At 46.9% G+C, this 18,037-nt stretch overlaps 1 protein-coding gene across 5 annotated transcripts in view; it reads right to left on the bottom strand.

Moving 5' to 3' along the window:
• Window positions 1–18,037, bottom strand: part of Abr (ABR activator of RhoGEF and GTPase) — a 198,132-nt gene that overhangs the window by 57,483 nt on the left and 122,612 nt on the right. For all 5 annotated transcript variants that reach the window (XM_034504804.2, XM_076936284.1, XM_034504805.1 and 2 more), the window contains 2 exons: window positions 11,968–12,066; window positions 4,203–4,388 (listed from right to left, as the gene is read on the bottom strand). In XM_034504804.2, the coding sequence (XP_034360695.2) occupies window positions 4,203–4,388; window positions 11,968–12,066 (285 nt within the window). The remainder of the gene's footprint in view (window positions 1–4,202; window positions 4,389–11,967; window positions 12,067–18,037) is intronic.

Genomic DNA, 18,037 nt, shown 5'->3' with positions numbered 1-18,037 from the left:
TAGGCAGTTGTAAGCCATACAACATGGGTACTGGAAACCAAATCTGAGTCCTCTAGATGAACAGGAAGCACTCTTAACTGTTCAGCCATCATCCCAACCCTTTGAAAAAATTTTATTATCTGTATATTATGATAGGACTGTGTGCATGTACCCATGTGCTGCAGCAGACAGCACAGAAAACAACTTCCAGGGGCTGGAGAAATGGCTCAGTAGTTAAGTGCTTTCCCAAAGGACCCAGATTCAATTCCTAGCACCCACATGGCAGCTCACAACTGGCTCTGGTCCCAGGGGATCTAAAACCCTCTTCTAGCTTCAGCTGACAGATGTGTGGTGGACAAACATACATTCAGGCAGACGCTCATACACAAACACTAATCAGGAGTCAGTTATATCTACTATTGTGTCATCCAGGGCTTGAACTCAGGCAATCAGCTAGTAGCCACTGAGTCACCTCCCCAGCTCTGTCTATCTGTCTGTGTGTCCCTCTCTCTTTCTCTCTGGTTTTATAGTACTGCCCAGATAGCCTCAAATGCCTGGGTTCCAGTGATCCTTCAGCTTAGCCTTCCTAGTAGCAGGAGAACAAGCAGGCACTGCCACACACACCTTGTATTTGTTTGTTTTCTGGGTTCCTGGAGATCAAACCCAGAGCGATGGGTATGGGAAGCAACCACATTACCATAGAGCTACTTCCAGTCTTTACTTTTAAAAACTGTGGTTCCTGATTGCGAACACAGCTCCATGCTAGAGTTTCCCTGTATATGTGAGGCCCTGGGTTCAAACTCCAGCACTGCTTAAAAAAAAAACAAAAAAAAAACCATGGTTACTAGGACATTTCAAATTATATATGTGGGGCCAGCAAGACAGTTCAGCGGGTAAAATAGCTTATTGCATTGAGTTCAGTTCCTGAACCCAAAGAATTAACTCCTGAAAGTTGCCCTCTGACCTGTACACATGCACCATGGCCACACACCTCCATTTACACTCTCACACACACATAATAATGAATGAAATAACTAAAAACTGTATGTGGCCCACAACCTATTTCCATTGGCTAGTGCTGCTCTTGAGAAACCTGGACATGCCTGTGCCCCAGGAGATCTGAGCAAGGACACTCATGGCCCTCAACTTATTCCTCACAGTAGGAGAGGTGAACAGATGTTTTCAAGCACAGGAACTCGGACAAACACAGTTCAGATGAATGAACACACGCATCAGAGCAAATGTGACCAGACTGCAAAATGTACACACATACACACTCGCACATTTTACAAGTGCATGCAGTACCATGAGAATATGAAAGTATCAAAAATACAAACTGTATACTACACGGGTCCACATCAGATTCCCACCAAGCTGCTTCAAGAGAAAAGAGTCAAGGAAGAGCAGACTCTCCTTCATTTGTAATACTTTGCATTTTTTTGTTTTGTTTATTGTTTATGAGAGAGGGTCTCATGTAGCCCAGGCTAGTCTCAAATTCTCTATGTAGCCTGAGATGACCTCAAGCTCCTGATCTTTCTGTTCCCACCTCCCATGTGCTGGCATTAACAGATGTGCAGCACCAGGCCTACACCTGGCTCCTTTTTCTTTCCATTCTGAGACAACGTCTGGCCTTGAACTTGCAATTCTCCTGCCTCAGTCTCCTGGCTAAAACTTAATTTTTTTTTTTGATTAGAAAGTTTTACTAGGGGAGGGGCTGGCAAGATGACTCATCAGGCAAAGGTGCCTGTGCCACACAAGCCTGGTGACCTGAATCTGATCCTTAGAGTCCATGTAATGGCAGAAGGGGAAGAGACTCTATACAGCCATCCCAGCTCACCCATGCACAGTATCCATACATACACAGCTGCTGCTGCTGCTGCTGCTAGCTTTAAAGAGAGAGGGAGAGGGAGGAGGACAAAGAGGATGAAGCAATGGAGAAAAGGAAAGGTTTGGTATTTCTCTGACGACCCTCATCTGTTACACTGAGAGCTGCAGACCCAGCTGCCTGATAGATTATCCTCTAGATTTTCTGCTTTAAGTTTTTTTCCCAATAAAGTAGCAAGAGAACACAGCTGATGCAGGCTTCCCTGGGGGTTTCTCCTTCCAACCAAGGAAAGTACACTGCTCCTGTGCTCCCCCTTAAGACCAACTGGTTCCCTAAAGAATCCATGTTCCTTCAGGACACAAAGGCTGGGCAGGGGCCAGGGGCAGGTCGCTGGAGCTACCCAGCGAGGAGACAGAAGCTAGTGAGGCTGCCCTTAGGACCAGGAAGCCAGAGAGGAGGGTGTGAACCAGGGTATTGGGGAGAAGCAAGCCCAAGCAGTGCAACCTCAGAAAGAAAAGCTCCTGGGAAAGGAGCAGAGGGGTCAAAGTGCACTTTTCTCTAGGAAACCCTTAACCATAAGTGCACTAAGGCACAGCGATATCCCAGACACTTCCAAAACCAGCACAAATCACAGTCTTCCAGGAAGGGCTCTCATACCCTCGATTCTCACAACTTCTTTATCTTTTCCTTCTTTGAAACAGGGTCTCCTGTATCTGGCCTCAAACTCACTACCTGGCCAAGGTTAAGTAAGCATGAACTTCTGATCCTCCTGCCTTTTGCTTCCAAAGTACTAGGATTACAGGTGTGGCTAACCACGCCCAGTTTTATTTAGAGCAAGGGACTGAACTCTGGGCTTTCTGCAAGCTAGGCAAACACTCAAGTAGCTGACACACACCCGGTCGTCTCCTCTGTCACCATGAGAAAGACAAAGCATGAATACCTATGTTGCTACCCTCTTGTGATCCAGAAGCCACCTGTGTGAGGTGGTCATGGGCCATGCCAGGTACTTTCATCTCCATAGTTACCCGAGGCTGGAAGGCCAGAGGCCCAGCCTGCCAGGGTCATTAACTGGGAAGCACAGGTTGCTTGGAAACAGGAGTTTGGCACTGGAATGATCTCATAAAACAAACAGCAGAGATGCTAATTCTCCTCTCTTGGTAATGGATAATCAAATACCCAGAGACTTCAGCAGAAATAAACTGCCTCCAGATGCCTGGCTTGCCCTGGGTCCACCCAGCCCTCACAGAGCAGGCAGCCTCAGGGTGGCAGACAGCAGTTCATGATGCTGGGAGGGGCGGGGGTTGGGAAGCAGATTCCTAACCAGACCTGAGACCAAGGGGACTCCAAGTCAGAATGATACAGACATACTGATAAAGCTATGTAGGCACATACCCGTAATCCCAGCACTGGGAGGCTGAGACGGAAGAACAGCTTCAAGTTCAAGGTCAGCCTGGGTTATAGAGACCCTGCACCAAAAGCCACAGAAATAATTAAACGGAGAGCTCTTTCATTCTGCTCTGCCTCCCTGCCCTCTCACTAGAGCTAGTGCTCTGTACCTGTGAGGGCTGAGTAGAGGCAGCCCCCACGTCAATCACCTCAGACGTCCATGGACAGGGAAAGATCACTAGATATTTACCATCTCTGCACCAGGGGAAGCAGCTGGGTCCCCAACTACCAGAACTATGGCATTCTGGGAAACAACGCCTCATGAGAACCTCTTTCTAAAACAGCAGTAATGAGAACAGCAACAGCAGCAGGCGTTTTCAGGGATTAACTCACTCCTGCAATAATCCAGTTGGCTATTGGTACCCCTCTTCATGGAGGAGGAAGCTGAGAACAGGAGGTTAAGCTATCACAGGACTATCTGTGGCAAAGCCAGGATTCAAACCCAGCTGGAATCTGGCTCTAGTTGTGCTTGTTCTCACAACACTTCTATGAGCAGTAGCAGGTAACACCGGCTGCTGGTACTCTCTGCTCTGGAATCAACTGATAAGACCACAGCCGTCCAACTGCTTCACTTTGTAAAGGCAGCACTGTGATGCAATGGCCTCACAAGGTCTCAGATGAGCATCATCCTCCTGCAGCCTGTCACACACTTCTCTGTCCGTGGAGTGACAGAGGAGCCTGAATCCTGGCAGAGGAAGCTCCATTCCAGCGCTCAAAGGACCCCCATGCAGATGAAGGCAGCATTCCCCAGAAACATTCACACACAGGACCTGGCTCCATTGCTACCCCTAGAAGCACTTTCAGGGATCCACTAGGATGGGGCTGGGGTTGAGGATCCAAGTCCAGTTGCCCCAAAGAACCCAGGCCCAGACTGGCCTCCAAGGGCTTGGAGATGACCCAGGCCTCAGGCTAGAGTGACCAGTTCTAACACCAGTCTGTCATGGAGACTCACCAGTTTCTGGAAAAGATGGCCCATGGTGACCTGGCTGTCCCACTGCTGCACCTTGGGGCAGAGGTTGTCATAGAACTCCTTGTGGATCTCATAGATGTCCTGGATCTTATAGAAGATGGTCTCAATCTGTTGGATGGTGAGCACAGGCTGGGAGGTGGTAGCTGTGGCCTTCAGGGGTTTCATGGGCTGAAGAAGAAGAAGAACAAAGTGCGAGAGTGGTGATGAATGGAACAGAGTGTTGGCAGGTCCCGGGCAGATTGTGGCACTGATTAACATGCAGCGATGCCCAAGTCCTGCCTAGACAGGGCCGCTGAAGGTAGAGTACCTGAAACATGATTTCTCAGAGCTGTTGTCACAGGTCCCAACAAGCCATAGGCAGAGAGAGGGAACCTGACAGCAGCAATCTGCCACAGCAGCCACAACACATCCCTTCCCTAACCTTAACTTACAACCCCTGGCTCATATGTGTTCACTGGTCCATTGAACAGGTCCCTATTCTCTTCCACAGTGGCCTCATGCCCCAGTCATAAGCCTCTTTGTCATGCTTCAGTGGAAGAGAGTGTTGCCTGGGAGGTCAGCTCCTTAAGCTGCTTTCTTTTGAGAAACGGAAGGCGGTTCTAGTACTCAGGAGATAAAACCAAAAAGAGACTCTATCTTAAGCCAGGTCTGTACTGGGAGCATTCCAGAGGCTGAGGCAGGAGAATTTCAGACCAGACCAGGCAACACAATGAGAGCCAGTCTGAAAAAGAAACCAATGCTAACTCAGAGAGGAGCAAGTACACACACGCAACCCTCCTACTTCCCACATCCGTGGCAGACATGCAGACATTACTAAGCGAGCATGATGATCTTTCCCACTGAGTGTGGTTCTGGTCTCAAGACTCTTTCTCAATGCCTGTTGACACGAAAATGAAAGCAACCAGTCATACTGGCCCATCTATGCCAAGACCAGTAGGGCCCTCAGTGGAAGGGGCAGTGACTGATGGTAAGTCAGCACCATTCTAAGCACTGCCTGGGTTAAAGGCTCTTTAGAAAGAGCCTTTGTCATTTTCTAAATTACCCACAGTGAGGCTGAGCACCATGGTGCATGCCTGTGGTTCCAGTTGCTGAGGAGGCTGAGGCAAGAGGATTGTATAACCCCTGGTGTTTGATAACAGCCTGGAAAACAAAAAGAAACCCCACCTCGAATTTTTAAAAGTGAATACACAAATAAAATTAACATAAATAGCTGAGTATGGTGGTGCTCCACCATTCTACACCTTTAATCCCAACACTTGCAAGGCAGAGGGGATTTCTGTGAGTTTGAGTCCATCCTGGTCTACAAAGTGAGTTCCAGAACAGCCAAGGATATACAGAGAGACCCTGTATATCCTTTTTTGTTTTGTATTTTTGTTTGTCTCAAAAACAAAACAAAAATATAAAGAAAAAGTCATATAAATAAGTCACATACAATAATAAACATTAATTTATCAGAAAAACTCTCAGAAGATGCTAAGACTATACTGCAATGGCCCAGCAGGAATCAAGCTGTAGAAATATGGGCAGGAAGGACACAATACCAAAGGAGAGCAGCCTACATTAGCTATGATTACTATTACCTGAAGGCAGTAAGGAAAGGGCTCTCCAATAACCTGTTTCCCCATAGCCCTGGGAGCAGTGGGGAGATGACAGTCAGCATGGACTCACCAGGGCTGTCAGCGACTCACAGAATGAGATCGTGAGCCAACTAACAAGAGAAGCATTCTTGGAGAGAGTGGGAGAGTCAACAGCTGAGGTGCTGGGCCGTGGGATCACCTACACCAAGGGAAACAGAGCTACCACTGGCTCCTTCAGTGCTATGACAGCCAACCTGGGTTGGTCACAGAAGCCAGCCTTTCAACTCAACTGCACTCCATCTTCCTTCTGACAGTGGCTAAGCCCAAATCTGTCCACAAGAGGAAGTCTCATATATCCAGATAATGTCTGACTGTTGACTTTCTTTGTCCTCCACATTCTACAAAGTCCAGAAACAAGACAAAACTGGGCCCAAGGAGACCTGCTGACCCTCTTGGCACTAGAACCAAGTAATCTTTAGTACCAAGTCCTTGCTAAAAAAAACAGGATGGGATTCGATCTGGGTCAGACCAACCAGTGTGAGCTGTAGCCAGACGCAGCCATTTACTAGTCGAGAGCAAGTCACTCCCCATTTCTGGGTGTATCATCACTTCACTAGAAGACTCGTGTGTGGGACTGAAGCGGTATTACCTTCACAAAAGAACCAATAGGAAGGTCGAATCTCAAAAGTCACACATTACATAAAGTATCACTCTACGGGCTGGAGAAATGACTCAGTGGTTAAGACTGCTTCCTGCTCATGCAGAGGACGTGGGATCAGTCCTCAGCACCCACATGGTGGCTCACAATCACCTGTAACTCCGGTTCCAGAGGATCTGATGCCCTCTTCTTGTCTCTAATTTGTGCTTGCGTGCAGTGCACATAAACTCATGCAGACACATACACATAAAGATAGTAAATAAATCTTTAAAAAAGAATAAAGTATCTAGTACATACTTGGCATCTAGAAGGCAACCAATATTATTATTCATCCTATAAATAATGAACCAAGTGCCAAACATAAGACCAATCCCCAACACCCAGTGGTATGCCTGGAACACATACAACCCCAGTCCTCATGGGGTTTCCAATCCAGCAGAGGAGACAGAGGAAACACGAGTAAATGATCAGACATGAAATTATACACACCAGTAAATGCGATGAAGAAAATAAGGAGAGGACTACCTAAGGTTCCTCCAAAGAGGGGAGGGACCCTTACTCTGAGATAGAAACATGGGGCCAGAGGGAATTGTACCCATCAAGATTTCCTTGAAGACTGAAATGGAGTCAGAACCAGTCTTGGAGAGACAAGAGCTGAAAGTCACCAAGCCTATATACAGTGTACATACACAGGAGGAGAAGGGCTGAGCAGGGCTGGATGGAGCACAAGAGTGTGTTTATGCAGAGGGGAGTATGGCTTTGACAGTATGACTGGCTGTGCAATGACCCAGCATTCTGCAGAGACTCGAGTGACAGAAGCCCAGTACTCAGGAGATCATTTTGGTGATCCATGATCTCCTTTCTTGAGAACATCAGACTCTTTGAAAAATGGACTGAAACAAACCAAGCAATTTGGTGGCCAGCGTGAGGCAGGACATTTCCCCCAACTTGGATATACTAGAGCAGCTAAGAAAGGCTTTGTGGGGGAGGTACACGTTTAAGTAATGGGGCCTCTGAAGTTGGTGAGATCTGAGCAGGAGAAGAGATGCAGGGACGCACAGGCAAGGGAGCAGGAGGAACTAGGAGAAAGGCACAGGGTGCTCCCATGCCCGGGTAGAAGGATACAAGGGGACTTCCCTTCAGACGTGCATAACATCTCTATCTAACCCAACAGACAAGAACAAATTGCCACAGAGCCCCAAAGCCATTCATCCTGTGCCTTGGCACAATCTCCAGGTGGAGGGAATAAAAGAAACAGGAGAGCAGTCCTGGGAAGGCCAAGACTTCTCAGAAGCTGCTGCTGGGGAAGCACACACTTGTCCACCTCCTACGCCTAGACAGGCCCAACAGCTCTGCTTCCTCCTAAACTTCCCACTGTGAAAGGGGAAGAAAAGGGCTCTCACCAGGGCCAGTCACATGGGCTAGCCTGCACTGGATGCATGCAACTTTCTCACCAGATGAAGGACTGACTTTTGCTCTCATCCCCGTTCTCCATGGTGAAGGGGAAAGTCTGGCTGGCCCTCAGTCAGTTATTTTTATCTGAAGACTCACATACAGGCTCAAAGTCCAGTCCCCTCTCACTGAGCTTGACTCAACATTGCTATTAGGACCAGGGAGCTGGCACATCTTCCCTGATCCGGCTATATAGCAAGGATAAGACAGAGGCTGTCAAAAGAATTTTTAGAGAGAACGCCTGGGTTGCCTCAACTCCTACCCTGGGAAATTCACTTGAAGATGTGAGTTAGCCAGTTCTGACCTCATATAGTCAAGTCTGCTGTGTCTTCTTAGCAAGTAGCCTTTCGAAATCGGGGAAAGAAATCTGCCCACTTCCTCTACCTCCTACCCCTGAAGGCTTGGCCCTGCCAGGCACATTTACTAACATAGCCTTGGTTGCTTCTTGGAGCTCACAGAGGAGGTGTAGTTAACCTATCACATAAATAAGCAAGTTGAGATGCCCTAGGACCATGAACTCCGATAGAAACAGCCAAAATGAAAGGCTAAGAGAAGGCAGCAAGTGGGCTAGCTGTGGCAAACTATGACCTTAAGGTGGGATGGACTGTAGGCCACAGTCTACACCCACACAGGACATGTACAGAACTACAACCCATTTAGTTTTCTTGTCTTTCTTTTACAGCCCCAGCCCCTAAACCTGAGCGCGTGCTCTCTCTCTCTCTCTCTCTCTCTCTCTCTCTCTCTCTCTCTCTCTCTCTCTCTCTCTCTCTCCTCTCTCCTCTCTCTCTCAGACCTCAGGAGTTACAGAAGCTCACCAGGAACAAAGACTTCCAGAAGATTACTAAACCTGGCCCCTGAGTGCTGGCTGGGGAACAGAGGCCCCTATGTGGCTTTCCTGTCTGTGTGTTGTTTCTGCCAGTGTGTACAGTCTTAAGTACACAGGCCTAGTCCTTTGCATACCAGGAAGTACTGAGGGGAAAAGAGACACTTTGCACTGAGAAGTCAATTTCCACTTTTAAGTCACTCCCTTGGGGATAAGGGATCTGGTGTTATGAGAAGGGGGAGAGAAAGCCAGGGAAACAGTTTCACCTCTAAGCTGGACCACCCAGGAAAGGCAGAGTTGAGCTCCTCAGTGGCTGAAAGGGGAGGCCTCCTGATTAGTGGAGCTAGGGATTGAGTCCTTATCTTTGAGCTTTATCCTCTGAGCCAGAGGCTGGGGAGAATCCAGCCCCACCCCCTCCCTAGGCCTTCCAGCAACAAACCTTCCCACCTGTCTCTCCTCCTCGGAGAGGCCAGAGAGAACAAGTTGGGAGCGGTGGGGTGTGGGATCGATCACACAGCTGTGCCTTTGGGGTGGGAGCGCTTTAGGAAGGCATGTCAGGGAGGCTCCATCCAGGCTCCTAAATCTCTCTCTGCCCAGATAAGAACATCTTATGAAGAAAACTGGAATGTGAGAAGCATGCCGCTCAGGGGTACCTCCTCCTCCTTCTTTGGGGTACCTGGGGGAGGGGTACTGACAAGAACACAAAAGCCTGAAGCTTGCTGCTGGAATTATAGGCATACACCATTAAACTGGGCAAGACACTGCTTTTCAAACCCACTGTCACCTAGAACACAGGAGGCAAAAGCAGAAAGACAGTTCCAAGTTTGGGCTCAGCCTGATCTACATAGCAAGACCCTGTCTCAAAACAAAACCAAAAGGAACACAGGAGCCTGACTCTTGTCTCTGCTCAGCTCAGAGAGAAACAGTAACAATGCCAGATAACACTGAGGCCCTTCCCAAGAGCCAAATATAATTCACTGTCTTCACTACAGTCTCACGCAGAGAGTACTACGTGTGAGCCTAGACTGCAGATGGAAAAAATAAGGCATGGCATGATCTTTTCACTTCGTGAAGGTAAGGTGTGAAGAGGGGCTCTCAGCCAGGCATCTGGTCCCTTTCAGATCTGCATTCTGCTAGTGATACAGTTTTAGGTACAGCAACCCTGGGTCTGTCTGCCTTTTAACTTTAGTAGCCACTACAGTACTGGGTCCCAAAGGATCAACCCAGAGGGGAAAGAGGTGTCAACTCATCAGTTACCTGTGGTCACCCATGCTCTGAAAACTGTGTCTGCATTCAAAACAGAGGCCATGTTACACGACTTTGCTACACAACTTTCATCATGGTATACAGCAACCATTGTTCATGTTCATTAATTATTGCTAATATCTTACTGTACCTGATTTGTCTATAAGTTTGTATTCATAAAAAAATACACAGTATATCTAGGATTCAGTACTATACAAGGTTTTGCAGGCATCCATTATGGGTCTCGAAATAGATTCTCCACAGAAGGGAGAGGATCTATATCATCTTCAAATAAGAAAGCTAAGGATCAGAGAGTTTGCACATAACTTTTCAGACAGTGGTCTTATTTGTTTTGAGACAAGGTCTCATTATCTAGCTCAGGCTGGCCTCTAACTCTGACGGTCTAGCCTCAGCCTACAGAGTGTTGGGATTACAAACACACACTCTCACATCTAGCAAAGCAGTGGGTTTTGAATCCACAAAACATTTAAGAAATAATGTAGTGGGCTTGCACATTAGTATAACCTTAGCACTTGAGAGGTGGAGGAAAAGGATCAGGTGTTCAAAGCCAGAACTCAGAGTGAGTTCAAGGCCAGCCTGGGCTACATGAGAAAGAGACAGGGGTAGGGAGAGAAGCGGGGAGGTGGATAAAAGAAAAAGATAAAGTGCCCCTGTATATCATCTATACACACATTCTGATAGCACCTGCCCTTCACTGCTTACAATGTACACTGACATTCTTTTTCAATTCGTTTTAAAATGTTGCTTCAAACCTCTACACTTTCACAACCCATCAAGGGGTTGAGATGCAGTTGGAAACTCTGCACTATGCCTGCTACTAACAGCAGGGTAAGGCTGTGTCCTGCTCTTGGCTCCAGATTCAGACTAGATTCCTGTCGGCCACTGTCCCCATTTGGAAACCATCTCTGGGCTTACCAATAAACTCCCAAGGAGACCCTGAGGCAAGCTCAGCACAGAGCTCCCCCCACTCCCCAAACAGCAGCCTTACAGTTCAAGAGTCATTCCTTAGGTAATAAACACCAATGCCTCTGGGACACTGAATGACATACCATCTCACAACAAGCATACAAACATGTGTCTTACTTATGAGGACCATCCTCTACTGATCTACATTTATCTCTGATTCTCTGAGGTTTTTATTTGTTTGCTTGGTTTGTCTTTTTAGCTTTTCGAGACGAGGTCTCAGACTGGCCTGAAATTCACTAGGTAGCCCATACTGGCTTCAAAGTCATGTTGATCCTCCTGCCTCAGATTTTTTTTAAACAGTTTTTTTTTTTTAAATGCCATCTGACTGCACAACACCCAGAGAAAAGAATTTACACCACACGATCACTCTGCATAATACCCAGACGCATCTAATAAGCACTTTCTTCAAAGGCTAACGCATCTGTGTGGTGGTGCTTTTATCTCTGGAGAATGTTTTAATAGTCACCACCCAATCTGATTCACGCAACTCCACCTTCATCTTTACTGAGAGCTCGGGCTGATCTAACGCTTCAGAGTAATAGCACATTTAAAAACAGACATCCTCCATCTCACATTTTCCAGAGAGCTTTCAGGATGGTGGTAATGGTCTCCTTTCCCGGGGAAGAGGAAAGATGTGGACCAAGGGTGACGAAAGGGTCTTGGCCTGATTGACTGATACACACTACCCAGTGCAGAGCTGGGGAAGTAGCCAGGTGCCCACTAGTATGTAGCACTGTATCAACTAGCAATACAACGTCACAGTCATCACCATTGATGAGAGGATAAGAGTGCTTATCCTCCCACACCTATGTGTCTTTTCCCGCCTGTCACGGTAGGATCATGGAGACGCACGCAGCAGTGACTGACCCAGTTCTCCAGATGCCCAGCTGTGAACAGAGGAACACTAGTGTCTGTTCTTTATGGGTCCTCTCCAACCCCAAGAACAGTTTTAAAGCAGGACATTGGCTGACAGGGAGCCACTGCATGCCTACTCCAGGTACTCACCAGTAACAGAGCTTCCAGCTGGTTAATGTAGATCTCTTCACTGGCCAGAAACCCAGAGAGAACCAGCTTCCTCATCTCCAGGCCCTTCCCTGCCTCCACCTGCAAGAAAACAAGCCAAAAACCAGCAGCCAGTGAGAAAGGGCCACAGCTCAGGATCTCCATTTCTTTGCTTTTTTTTTCCCCCTTCTTTTAACCAACACATTCAAAGGTGATAAAAAGTCATATTATTAACATCGCTGTTTGTTTTCACACAGAATACCATTCTGTAGCCCGAGCTGGTCTGGAGCTCACAGCAATACCCCTGCTTCAACCACTCAAATGCTGAAATTATATTCACAAACCTCTATGCTCTGCCTAATGCCATATGATATATTATAGAAATTTTGGAAAACAGTAAAACTTAAAAGAAAAAGCAACCACCCATAGTCCTGCTACCAGACGGTGTTGCTTCTCTCCCATCCTTTGCAGACACTTTTGCTCTCAGAGTTTCTGCTCTCAACCATTTTTTACTTAGTAACGTTGTAACATTAACTAGGGTCAGCAAGAACCTGCTTTACATCTGGCCTTAAGAGGGAAGAGAGGATAAAGACATTCTTTCATCACTGAGGTTGAGCTTGGTTCCATGGGACAGAACAGCTAAGGACAGACAGGGCCCCCCAGAGGAAGTGATATATAAACTGAGACAGGGTTGGAGAGAATGGGGCGGCGGAAATGGGTATGGGAGCCCTGGCCTCGCGGTCACTTGTGCTAAGGTCTTCCTGTCCTAGGGGCCCAACACTATTAACAGGTGTCAGTTGTGAGCCACCCACGCTTACCTCAGCCATTCCTCATGGTGTAAGGCACAGACTCATGCTAGGTTTCCCTCCCTCTTGAATTCCTGTTCCCCTGTGGTGGAAGATCATGCCCCGTTTAAGCATGGATGCCACCAACTGGCACAGTGGCACAGAAAAAGCGTTAGAATTTTACCATCAGTGAGAAGCATGTAATGCTCACCAGGCAGGATCCTCAAGCTTTAGTTCTGGCTACTCATCGCTCCACCTCCCTCCCCTCTGCCATGTCTGGAGGCTTCCTTGACTGTCTCTAGGATTGATTCCTTCCACCTAAGTTCTCCTATCTGACCTCTGAATCCTACCTCTCTCCTGCAGTAAAATCAATCTTCCAAGAACACCTTCTGGTCAAGGACTTAATATAAATACTGTAAAATTCAACTGGGAAAGATAGGTTCACGTATCTATTTATTCAACGAATATTACCGCGCAGCAGCCCTTCTAACGACAATAAGAAGCAAGCAGGCCCTGCCATCACCCGGTTTATAATCTAGGAGAAGAAAACATTGAAACAGACAAAGATAATAAATAAGGAGGGCCAGAAATTGTAACTGAGGCCACAACACATCTTACTTAAATACCTGTAGTGGCCTCAGGGCCTTCCCTACCTCCCACTCTCTCCTAAGGCCAAGGCCTAGCCATTTCTGCCTTTCCAACAAAGCTAGTCATACTCTGCCCTGAAGCTGGGCTCTCCTGTTGATGCTGCCTTCTGAGCTCTTCCCTCAGCTGAGTGACACCTCTTCTTCACAGGACAGCTGTTCTGTCATTTCTTCCTCCAGCCTTAGCACCTAAAACCTGCATGGCCTTGAGGTTACCTGCCTGGCTAGTGTGAGATGTCCCTCAGGCCTTTTCGGCAACTGCATTACGATCTTCCTCCCCAAGACAAGCCTCAATCCTGTGTCCCACCCGACCTTCACCGGGAAAGGCTTTCGAGTCCTTTCCATACTTGCATACTTGCTTTCCAGCCCTCAGACACCCACCCTGAAGTGAGTTCTGTACTCTCCCTTATACAACAGAAATAAATGAGACTTGAGAGGCAGAGCTGGGAAGAACCACCCCAAGTCCTCCAATACTACCTCATCTTCCTTTTATCTGTGTGATGATTTCCTCCCTCTCCTACACCCTTCCCAAGCTTGTACTTATACTGTTGTCTCAAACGGCTCCTTTCTGGGCATCAAATGCACACCCTTAATGTGAGCCAGAAAAGTCTATCAAGCCACCAAAATCTCTCAAGCCACAGAGAAAACCCATTCCAGTGTCCCTGAAGACTTTGCAAAGGAGTAATCCTCACATCTTTTCCTAAGTGGTACAAATGTCTGAAGGCTGTTGCCCCCCAACTCTGAAATGTTATCTCTCCCTAGAGTAAAGACAATAATCACCCTGCAGAGAGGTCCACTAAGACTAAGGGACTTCTCGGGAACTTGAGGAAATTCCTGGATTACCTAAGTGGGCCCTTAATAGTCACTTGTAACAATGAGGTAAGGGGGGTAAAGGCTAAATTGCTGGCTTTGAGGCTAGAGAATGGGACCTGCAGCCAAGGGATACAGGGAGCCGGTGAAAGAAATTTATTTCTTGAGAACTTCCAGAAGCGATGCAAGAAACTAAGATCAGGGTTGTTTCTAGCCATAAGTTTGTGGCAATCTGTTTCAGTGGCATTAGGAAACAGTACAAACCCTACATTATGGAAGGACAGAGTTATTTATTGATGGCTTCACAAGTACCAGAAACTGTGCTAAGTGCTCTTCACTGACATCTCACAATCTGGTAGGTATAATAAAACATTAGGGCCCTGAGGCATAGAGGGTGCAAATGGGCAGCTGCTTGGAGACAGCCCAACCTCCAACACACCCTGGAGTCCAGGGAGGCAGAGCTCCAGCTCTCAAAGTCAGATCCACAATGGCCTGCTAGCTGCCTGCTTCCCAAACCTGACCTGCATTTTGCCTTCCAAGCTGGAGGACACTGCTCCCATACTGCCCCTCATACCTTACATCCAAGGATTTACCTGAGTATCTGGCAAACACTTTGTAAACAGGTGGGCTTGACCACAGTGCTCTTAGCCTCTGGAGAGTTGATGATCTGAAGAAGCCTTCCTCTTCTGTGGAGCAAGACCCCCTGCCCTGTAACCATGCATTTTAACAAGACCCTTGGCTCATAAGCCTACCCCAAAGGCTGGTTTTAAGAAGAGATGTCTCTCTCTCTCTCTCTCTCTCTCTCTCTCTCTCTCTCTCTCCTTTTTTTTTTTTTTTTTTTTTTTTTTTTTTTTTTTTTTGAGACTGGGTTTCTCTGTGTAGCCCTGGCTGTCCTGGAACTCACTCTGTAGACCAGGCTGGCCTGGAACTCAGAAATCGCCTGCCTCTACCTCCCGAGTGCTGGGATTAAAGGCGTGCGCCACCTCTGCCCGGCAGAGATGGCTCTCTTAAAAGGCAATAATCAGTCATTTCTAATAGTCCCCGTTCTTGGGCTATACTCCTAAAATTCAAGCTAGGATGGGGTGTAGGCAGCTGAGAATTTAATGATATGAAATTATGTTCTGTGAATTTTACTAACAGTAAGCCTAGCACTGAAGAGCCTTCCATCTTTGGGCAGGGATGGCTTTCTCGAGATCATGTATGTTTCTGCTTTGGGACAATCGGAGATGGTTGCACCTGGTTCTTTTTTTTTTTTTTTTTTTTTTTAATTATTTATTTCTGTATATGAGTACACTATTGCTCTCTTCAGACACACCAGAAGAGGGCATCAGATTCCATTACAGATGGTTGTGAGCCACCATGTCATTGCTGGGAACTGAACTCAGGACCTCGAGAAGAGCAGTGAGTGCTCTTAACCGCTAAGCCATCTCTCCAGCCCTACACCTGGTTCTTGAGTTATTGCCTGGCTGCTACCCTCTTGCAACATACTCAATAAACTTAAAAACTAAACAAAACTTAGAAATTTATGATTGTTTCTTCAGTCCTTGTGTGAGATTTGTTTGTTTCATAAAATACTAGTACTCAAAATTCATTTGTTTCTTCTCTACTACACATGCTGGACACTAGTAATACGAGTGAGGAGATGCTTGTTCTCAGCATGTTTTCCAGAGATGACTACATGCATTGAACCCCCTGGGCAAATGCTCTGCCACACAGCTATCCTTTCCCCAACACAGGAAAGCTGTCACTCCCTTCTCTCCAATCGCAGCTTACAAATCAGATCCTACGTGGGCACCTTCATCCCCAGCAATTTACACAATCTGTTAGATTTCAAGTTTGTCATCTTGAGGCCCCTAAATCAACATACCAGGTCACTATGGCAGTATCTATTGATAAGCTGTGGCAAGCTCTGGCCTGTCCTTCTGCAGAGCTTAGGGCTAAATAAAGCCTCCTAAGGTTTGGTTCTAAGCCAAGTCAAGAAACAATCTTTCCACGGCCCTTTATCTTCTCCAAGGCAACAGAGAGGACTGAGCAGGCAGGCTCAGCTCTAGCTGTGCTTTAAGCCACAAGCTAACCGTCAAGGGTCTGAGACTATGCAGTCAGCATAATTTAGCCCACGGGCCACACCAGCCTGCAAGGAACACTCAGGATTAGAGTAGATGCTGTGTGGGGTTGGATTCACATCAGGGACTGCTGCTAAGCCATAGCCTCAGGACAGTTGGGCCCTTTCACACCAAAGAGAGTACAATGCATGGAGTCTCTCCTCCCCCCAAGTCTTCTCTAGGTGGTAGATCTTCATGTTCTACCCTCGAGCTGTCTGAAGCCTTGGCCAGATTCATATACTCCATATTCGTTGAAGAACCTCAGTTGCTCATACCCCACCAGTATAGCCTTCCCACCATAGCATAATACAAGTTTTAACTATGTAGACTAGGCTGACCTTGAACTCACAGAGATCCTCCTGCCTCTACCTCCCAAGTACTGGGAGTAAAGACATGCCCTACCATTCCTTGGCCAATATTGACTTTTTTTTTTTTAAATACAGTCTTATCCTAAGCTTTATATCAAATCATAGAAATGATATATGAGTCCTGTTTTTCCTCATACACATTAAAACATATACCTAACTATAAAACATATATCAATGTGTCACCTAAAATCATCTCTCACCAATTATGTGGCCCATACCTTTGGAAACCAATGGGGTGATGGATAACACCATCACTGCCGAGAGGAGAGACCTGAGTAGTCAAACAGGAATACAGCCATTTCAGACAAGCCATTCTCCCTAAGCACTGATACCTGAAGAGTTAATATGGAATACAAAAGGGCTTTTTATTCCTGACAAATGAGTTCCTTGAAATAGCAGCATCTACAAGACTCCATTCGTCAGCCCTAACTACCTTTAAATAGAACTGTGTGAAAATTTTTGGAAAACTATGCACCGGTTTACAGATGGGATGTGCTGCTGCTATCAGTATCTGCATTATGAGTTTACAAATCATTAACTCCTCAAAGAAAGCTAGCTGGGTTGTGAGATGTAGCAAGCTCCAGCTATGGCTCTGGAGAAAACGGCCAGCCAGTTTTGCATCTGTCCCCCAGGAAGACGAAGCACCATGGAAATTACAGTGAAACCAGGATTGATTTATAGGGCTGGCATTTGGGCAAATGCACGGCAACACGACTACTGTTTAAGGTAAGTACTCCTGATGTAAAGTAATAGCAAAGAGTAAATTGCCTTGGATTCCTACCAGCTGCCATAGAGGAGGGAGCCAAGCCCATCTGCAGCCAGGACATTAAGAGCACCACCTTGGCTCCTTGGTCCCTGCACATGTGCGTGTGGAACCGTGTACGAAGTCCAGCCCTGACTCAATTAAAAGTGGTTCCCTCCTCCTCTGAATCCAGGGGCCTTTGTAAACAGGGTCTCATTCATAGCCCATACTGACTTGGAACTCACTATGTATTTCAGGCTGGCCTTGAACTCCTGGGTACTTCTCCTGCCTCAACCTCCTGAAGGGTAGTATTGCAGGCATTCACCACCACACCTGGATTCTGGTATTCTTTGATCAGATGCTTCTCATGGCCTGCTTGCTTTCTCACTCCACTTTTCTGTCCCCTGTGAACTTGATCCTTTACTTGGTGAGAAAGGACCATGCTGTGTTTGGTCATACTTGTCTCCTCCATGATGTCTTGATGAGCACTTAACACACAGCCTGACAGCACTTCCATGAACTGATGGGCGTGCTTTCCACTTCTCTGCAACCCTGGGCAATCTGTCTAAGGCCAAACCTGACAGAGGAAACAGGTGTTGGAGAGGTTATTACAGATAAGCAA

This window comes from Arvicanthis niloticus, chromosome 6, assembly GCF_011762505.2.
Source record: "Arvicanthis niloticus isolate mArvNil1 chromosome 6, mArvNil1.pat.X, whole genome shotgun sequence".
NCBI classification, from domain to species: domain Eukaryota; kingdom Metazoa; phylum Chordata; class Mammalia; order Rodentia; family Muridae; genus Arvicanthis; species Arvicanthis niloticus.
This window is presented reverse-complemented; position numbering and strand designations above follow the sequence as displayed.